Raw genomic sequence first — 8,465 nt, 5'->3', positions numbered from 1 at the left:
AGCGCCCCCTATAACTAGATGTAAGTAAGGGCCCCCTATAACTAGATGTGAGTAAGCACCCCCTATAACTAGATGTGAGTGAGCGCCCCCTATAACTAGATGTGAGTGAGCGCCCCCTATAACTAGATGTGAGTGAGCGCCCCCTATAACTAGATGTGAGTGAGCGCCCCCTATAACTAGATGTGAGTAAGCGCCCCCTATGGTGAGCCCTGATTAACTGCTATAGTGCTCCCATAGCCAGCTCCAAAAAAAGAGATAAAAATACCCCAAGTACCCCAACCCCATACAGCTAGCATTGACTGAGCACCCCCTACTGTACAGTAAACATAGTCTCTGTCTTATAAGAGTCTGACCGTATTTTACAGATTCACTATCGAAAAAACCTCTACACTTGCGAGTGGACGCCACAAACACCACAGATACTGCTACCAGAACAGATACCGCTACCAAAACAGATACCGCTACGATAGCAGATGCTGCTGCCAGAGCGGACGATGTCTCCATGGTCGCGATTGTCAATCTGCACAGCTTCTGTCCGGGATCGATCTGCTTCACCGAGCAGACGCCGCGAGACGCCGGCGTCGCCACCGTCTCCCTGAACGCCGTCTGGAGCGAGGCAGATGCCTGCGTGTTTCGTCCAATGGCGTGCGTCGCCTGCCGGGCCGCAATTGGCTTGTGCGTCGTTGCGGCGATGGGATCGGGCGTGAACCCGCTCGGGCGTCTGCAGCGGGATGAGGTAGTTTTACTTGGGGTAGAGACGTTATTGGGGGCAACGCGATGTCCCTTGAAACAGCAGTGATGAGGTACGTAGGTGGCGCTAATGTGTCTTGTTCGCATATAGGGGGCTTTCATCCGAGGGTTAAATGGAGGGATTGTTTGTATGTAAGATATATAGTTAATCCTATGTGTTTGGTTAAAACGAAATGGAAATTCGTTGTGAAGTATTCGTAACATGTACGAGTATGTGTGTTATGCGCATGTGTCATAATCAGGACCGTTTTTTAGGCTTTACCATGTTGTTAAATTGTATATAGCAATGCCAATCTTTTGTTTCTGATTGCACTGTAAGAGTTAACTGAGAGTCATAGAGCTTGGTATACATACATATCTATTAATAACTCATTAACTGTGGTAAAATGGAATTTACAGTTTTAATGTGTACGTACTGTTAAATACATAATGTACTATCGATTATAATTAATCGAATTGAACAGAAAACTCCTGTAATAAATATATGTGAATTACAGAATAGCCCTATTATTTTTTATGATAGAAACGTGCAACAAGAATCTTTTGATATCGATGTGGTACACCGAAACAGATCTTCCAGATGAGCTTGACACTTGTCCTCACTCACATTACAACTGCCAACGTAGTATGGATAATATACATATTCACAAAATTGGCAGGAACAGACACAGGCACTTGAAGCGTTTCAATAAAATATAATGCTAAATAAATACGAAATCTATTTACTACCAAATTTATATACTCTCTTTCACCTATTATTGCTGACAGTTTCCTGTCAATTCTGTCCAAATCCTACGTCCAACCATACGCTCCCGGCGCCATTGCTTTCGCGGCGCGACTGTTGCACGCTTACACTTATATATATCATAATAACATTATTTCTTGAGTTGAACCATAATATGAATTCTAATTTGTTTTTAATTTGTAATTTGTTAATAATTGGATATAATGGAAATGCATGGTGACTCCACAGGTAGGTAACGATCTTTCTCATCTGTTTCCATGGCAACAATTACAACTAAACTGAAAATAACAGCACAATTATGGTAGCATTCTTGTAAATATAGCTAACTAATGATATAGTGTAATTAAAACTGAAATAAGAGCAAACATAGGGTGTAAAATGAGATTTACCTGAATTTTTACCTGGTGAGGTCAATTTGATGACGTCACAGGTCATCACAGTGGGGTCACTAAGAGGTCAAATTACGGCAATCACTTACCTTTTGTGGGAACTTGCCTCATATGAAATACGAGGGTAATTGGTTAAGAAATGTATAAGATATAACTAATTAAGTCACGAAAATTGGTAAAAATGCTCTAAAAATGTCCCATTTTGCTCCTATACCTTACCATAGTTAAAAAGGATTCCCAAAAATGGGTCAAAATTTCGTCACAAAAAAGCCCGTAACTCGTCACATGAAAGGATTTTTTTAATTTTGTAAACGGATTTCTGTTTCTTGTGATTGGGATGGGGGTCAATTATAAAAAAAATGTGTGGGGCAAATTTCAGACTATAATTATAAAGAAAGTCAATAACAGGGGGGTATATTCATCTTAGAATATCCAAAGATATTATAAGATTATGGATACCCTCACCCGCACCCTCACTTCTCAGCTCTCTACTCTTGGAGTAGTATCTATGATGTCTGCATCACTGATCTCTACTATACTAACGTTAGTATAGTAGAGACCATAGAAATAGATAGATAACCTATCTATCTATTTATTATTTACCTATCTATCTATCTATCTATCTAGTTATCTATCTATTTCTATGGTAGAGACAGAGCATATAAATCAACGCTGATATAAGTGCTCTGGTAGAGATCAGTGGTCTGCATCACTGATCTCTATAATATAATCATAGAGATTATATTATAGAGATCAGTGGTCTGCATGCATAGCTCACATGACCTCTTACTAGCGATAGAGATGCTCACTTTCCGACAACCCGGATGTCATACCATAAGGTCACGTGAGCAAAATGGAGATTCTGGTGCGTGATTTTCGTGATTTTATCATGCATTGATCGTTTACTGTTTGCGTGTTGAATAATACGCGAGGAAAATGGGTGCCAAAGATTCCAAACCGTGTTGTATAACCTATGAAGATGCTGTCAAGCAGGGTGAGTTTTGATCGCCATTCGCCGATGTTATAAACGGAGCGAGGGAGTGATTTCTGACTTGTCAACATTGCCCGCAAGCAGTGATTCATCAACAGCCAGACGCCTGGCAGCGCATTTACACGCACGATTTCACATGATTTCCACAGAAATAATAATCCTTACGATAAGTACCACATTTCAAACATTTCCGCCGAACAAAAGTTAATGTATGGATTCGAGTACATGTTCGATTGAAATTGAGTACAGTCCCCGTACCCCGTCACAGGCACTTGAAGCGTTTCAACTGTAAACACACGCCCCCGCCATTGCGCGCACACTGACACATAAATATATAGTTATGTGTCAGTGTACTCACACACTATATATTTATGTGTCAGTGTGCGCGCAATGGCGGCGGCGTGTGTTTACAGTTGAAACGCTTCAAGTGCCTGTGTACCCCGTAGCATTTCACACTCTCTAGCACAGCCGAGAGTCTCTTCCCGGACCCATGTGACATAGACTCAAAATGGTTATAACAGTGTTGATGTGCATACATCAACTTGATCTATACGTCATAATCGTATGCATGCACGATCAACTTTGTCTCTTTCCATCTTCAATATAGTCCCTTGGACATTGAAGACTAATATTTACGAGGTTACGAGGCTACATGATATCAGAGCACTACTTAGCTCTAGTACTATTAGACCGAATAATTCTGTCCCATATAACCTTTTTTATATTTTGGTGAGGGTTAATGGGACAGAACGGGGTTCATGGAAATTTTGTGAGATCGCATGCAAAATGCATGCGCTGCTAATGCGGCTGGCGCTACATATGTTTTTCGTGCCGGTTTTCACTTCTCGTCGCGAGATGTCCCCCGTCGTTGTCGCCATCTATTCGACGTAGGGGGCGCTGGCGGCAGCCGCGGCGGTCGCAGCCTGACACGTTCCTCCTGCAGGTCGGCATCCCGTATCCGGGCGTGAAAGACCCCCAGGTGGCGCTGAAGCGCAGCTACAACGACCAGCACCGCTCACGCGGACTGCTCAGTGGCGCCAACTGGTATGAGATCCAGGCGTACCGTGCGCTCAACCAGGCTCTCGGCCGCTGCATACGTCACCGTGGCGACTGGGGCGCCCTCGTCCTTCTCGACGACAGATACACGAAGAATCCGACTCGGTACACCTCAGGTAGGACGCGCACCCATCCCCCCCCCCCTGAATCCCATCTGTCAAAACTTGTAGAGAATAATATCTCGGTATTCTTCTACGATTCATTCGAGAGTCCAGTCTCGCCCAGAGTGATCGTCTCTCCCAGTTTGCCAGCGTTCGCTTGTTCGAGCGTTCCGTTAAAGGGATCGTTTTTTCTGTTTGGTGACGTTCACTTGTTTTCTCGTCCTGCTATAGTTGTCTTCTTGGCGTTCACTTGTTTGTGTGTCCCGTTAGAGGGATCTTCTTCGGTTTCGGAAGTGTTCACTTGGTTCTCTGTGCGCATCAGGTCTATCCAAGTGGCTGCGTCATCGGGTCAACACGTTCCACACCTGCCACCAGGCTTTCGATTCCCTCGAGACCTTCATCAAAGAACAGCAGAACCGAGAGGGCGCCGGCGGCGGCGGCGACGCGCTCGACGTGACCGTGTTTGGCACGCCGCGAAACCCGGGTCCCGTTGCCGCGGAGGGTGACTCGCCGCCGATGTCGCTCGACGCGCCGGGGTATTTCGCCGCCCGGCAGGCGGGGATGGCAGCGGCGACGACGACGACGACGCGAGACCCAGTCGCCCGGAGCGAGTTCTTCGACTTCCTCCATCCCGGAGCGCTCCCGTCTCCCACGCCGGCGTTCCCGGCGGGCGGGATGCGATTGTTGTCGTTGTCGACGGCAGCGGTTGCTACGTTAACGCCTGACGCGAGCGTCGCTACGGCGGCGTGCGCCCCAGCGACCGCATCCACAGCTCCCTGCGCTGCCTCCGTCGCCGCGCCGGCCGTTACCGTGGCGACCGTCAACGCGCCCGCGCCCCGTCGAGCAGCCTCCCTCTTAGCGGAGATATCGCACCGGCTTGGCAGCCTCGCTGACGGCGCGGCGACGGACGGACTGGCAGCGCGGCGATCGGCAGTCCACGGAGACGGGACACCGACGGACACGCTATTCCGTCCGGATTCTGTTTTCCGCGCGGCGGCGTCGCCTGCAGGTGCAATCGCAGCGCCGCCTGGCGTCATTTTCGACGGCCGAGTAGGTGGCGCCGCGATCACGCCGGAGTCGGAAACGGCTTCGAAGCCAGACAGCGCGGGGGCGGATGGCGCAGCCGTTGCCGCGGCGACCGCCTCCGCACGCGAAGGACGCGATCGCCCGGACTCATACACCCGACTTCGTTCGATGTCTGATTCGATGGAGGGAACCGGAGATGATCCGACGGACGGCCGACGCCAGTGCTAGGCTTGCCGGGCCCCATGTCGTCTCCGCGGCGCTGCCGTGGCTCATGGACCCGAGCTGTTCAAAAAATGTGGGCCTGTTGCTGGTGGCGGCAAGCCACTCCTAGCCACGCAAACCACCTGTGGGCCCGCTTTCAAACCCCGTCTAGTATTGTAAGTCGCCGATGCTTGAGGAGAAATAACTTCTAGATCTGCGCTCAGCTACCACTGCCACCGCTGCAGCTACCTCCAAGTCCAGATCTTACTAGCTGACCGCAGCCAACGACTGCAGACACGTCGAGGTCCCGTTGTCCCGACGCCGGTACCCACCGCTGTCGTGTCACGGGACGCGACGCGGCGGCTCGCCGGCAGACGACACGCGACTCCCCGCCCGAACGCGGCGGCATGGCGTTCCGATGACTGCGAGAGCGTTTGATCGGAGTGCGGGCGCGCGGGGCTGGACATCAGTTGCGTTGGCGGCGGAGGCGCGGGTTGTCTTCGTAGACTCAGCGGCGGTGTGGCAGCGTGACAATAGAAACAATGGACAAGAGAGTGGCAAGATGGCAGGGCGTGCAGCCAGGCTAGACCATGCGTCGCGTGGGTGATACTGTGATAGCGGGAGAGAGAGAGAGAGTGAGAGAGAGTGAAGAGGGGACAGAGAGAGAGAGAGAGAGAGAGAGAGAGAGAAAGAGAGAGAGAGAAGAGAGAGAGAGAGAGAGAGAGAGAGACAGAAGACAGAGACAGAGACAGAGACACAGACACGAAAAAGACACAGACAGAGCGAGAGCGAGAGCCGAGAGCGAGAGCGAGAGCGAGAAGCGAGAGCGAGAGCGAGAGCGAGAGAGAGCGAGAGAGACACAAGCGAGAGAAGAGAGAGAGACAGAGAGAGGAGAGAGAGAGAGAGAGACATAGCGAGAGGCAGAGAGAGATAGCGAGAGAGAGAGAGAGGCGAGAGAGAGAAGACGAGAGGGAGAGAGAACGCGATAACCAAGGCAAGCATGAAAGAGCAATGGAAGAAGCAAGAGGTTATAGTATTATGCGCCTATATACTATATATATACATATGTCCTATATATATATATATGCCTATATATATATATATGTGCAATGTGTTTACAGTAAAAGCAGGAGCCGATGCAAAGCCCCTAAGCCTGCTGCTTCTGATCGAAATAATCCTCGGCAGAAAGGCGGAGACCAACGCCAAGCGAGAGGAGACAACTAAGCCAGAGGAGGCGCGGGTCGACGAGACCGATGAAGCCATCACGGCTGCAGCAGGGGAGGAGGAGGAGAAGGAGAGGCCACGGTGACGAGACAACGACTGGGAGGCAAGGAGGGAGGCTGGTCACCGCGCAGAAGCTCTTAGTGAGTTGATCTTACCCGTGTGGACCTGTTACAGTGTATCTACGTGCGGACGCTGTTGAGCATGTGTATCTACGTGTGGATGCTGTTTTACAGGTGTATCTACGTTGTGGATGCTGTTACAGTGTATCTACGTGTGGATGCTGTTACAGTGTATCTAGGTGTGGATGCTTTACAGTGTAATCTATGTGTGGGACCGTGTTACAGTGTATCTACGTGGTGGCGCTGTTACAGTGTATCTACGTGGCGACGCTGTAAGTGTATCTACTGTGTGGATGCTGTTAAGCAGTGTATCTACGGTGTGGATGCTGTTGACGAGTGCTATCTACGGTGGACGCTGTTATAGTGTCATCTACGTGGCCGGACGCTGTACAGTGTTCTACGTGTGGACGCTGTGACAGTGTATCTACGGTGGTGTACGCTTGCTATAGTGTATCTACAGGTGTGGACGCTGTACAGTGTATCTACGTGTGTATGGCCGTTACAGTGTCTCTACGTGCGACGCTGTATACAGTGATATCTACGTGTGGAACCGCGCTCGTTAGCTAGTGTAATATACGTGTGGCACGCGTGTTTACAGCTGTACACCGTGCTGGAACGCTGGTTACAGTGTATCTAGGTGTGGGACGCTGTTAGCAGATGTATCTAGGCTGTGGACGCTGTAACGAGTGCTATCTACGTGTGGACGCTGTTACAAGCCCCTCCAGAGTAATCCTACGTGGTGGACGCTCGTTACAGTGTATCTTAGGTGTGGACAGACTGTTACAGTGTATACTACGTGTGACGCTGTCACAGTGTATACTTGGTGGTGGACGCTGTTAACAAGGTGTATCTAGGTGTGGACGCTGTTACAGTGTAGAATTCACGTGTGGACGCTGTTTACAGTGTAGTACGCTGTGACGCTGTTAAGCAGTGTATGCTCAGGTGTGGACTGCTCGTTTAGCAGTGCTAATCTAGGTGTGCGACGCATTGTACCAGTGTAATCCTGTGTGGACGCTGCTTACAGTGTAATCTAGCGTGTGGACGCTGTCACAGATGTCATCTAGGTGGGGCGCTGTTACAGTGTATCCTAGGTGTAGGAGCGCTGTTACAGATGTATCTACGTGATGGACGCTGTTACCAGTGTAATCTGACGTGCGTGGACACTGTTACAGTGATATCTAGCGTGTGACGCTGGTTAACAGTGTATCCTGGTGTGACAAAAAATTAACTTGAATTTTTTCATTAGTAAGGAGGGCTTGTGATTGTTGTTTCTGTTCTTTTTTACAACCCTTGAATCTTTTTGTAGTTTTTAATTATATGTGGATCGGAATTTGGCATGCAACAACGTCCACTGATGTGGTCCGCACGCATCTATCGCATGTAACTACGCCGAGAGTGGGTGTAATCGTTCTCGGCGAGCTGAGAAACGCAAGAGCATACTGCAGGGACGGGAAGGAGCTGACCGGAAGCGGGAGTCGACTCCTGCTAAGAATGCGGCCGGCGTCGAGGGAGGGGCAAGCCACGACGCGAAGCCGCTGTGCAGGGATGCTGCGCGTCCTGTTCCAGCCTCCTCAATAACCATGCTACCGGTAGTACTTCACATTTTCTGCATAAAATTAACGTGGTATTCTATGGTTGTGTGGGTTTGACTGAGCGGCACCGCACAACCGAGCTCTGACTGAGTGCCCCTATAAAGTAGACGTGAGTTGAGGCGCCCTATAACTAAGCTCTGAGTAAGTGCCCCCTAATACACATAGATGTGAGTGAGCGGACCCTATAACTACCTCTGACGTGAGCGGCCCCCTATAACTAGGTCTGAGTGGGCGTCCCTATAACTAGCTCTGAAGTAACAGCGCCCAAGAC

The 8,465-nt window shown here is 49.6% G+C and overlaps 1 protein-coding gene across 1 annotated transcript in view; it reads left to right on the top strand.

The window, feature by feature from the left end:
• The first annotated feature begins 2,733 nt into the window (after nucleotides 1-2,733).
• LOC106814875 (ubiquitin carboxyl-terminal hydrolase 32-like) overlaps nucleotides 2,734-8,465 on the top strand; it is a 47,914-nt gene continuing 42,182 nt past the window's right edge. The window contains exon 1 of the mRNA XM_014819250.1: nucleotides 2,734-2,878. Within this exon, the coding sequence (XP_014674736.1) occupies nucleotides 2,821-2,878 (58 nt within the window). The 5' untranslated portion in view covers nucleotides 2,734-2,820. The remainder of the gene's footprint in view (nucleotides 2,879-8,465) is intronic.

This window comes from Priapulus caudatus, unplaced genomic scaffold (assembly GCF_000485595.1).
Source record: "Priapulus caudatus unplaced genomic scaffold, Priapulus_caudatus-5.0.1 Scaffold995, whole genome shotgun sequence".
NCBI classification, from domain to species: domain Eukaryota; kingdom Metazoa; phylum Priapulida; class Priapulimorpha; order Priapulimorphida; family Priapulidae; genus Priapulus; species Priapulus caudatus.
The sequence above is the reverse complement of the archived record's forward strand: the minus strand, read 5'-3'. Positions and strand labels throughout refer to the sequence as shown.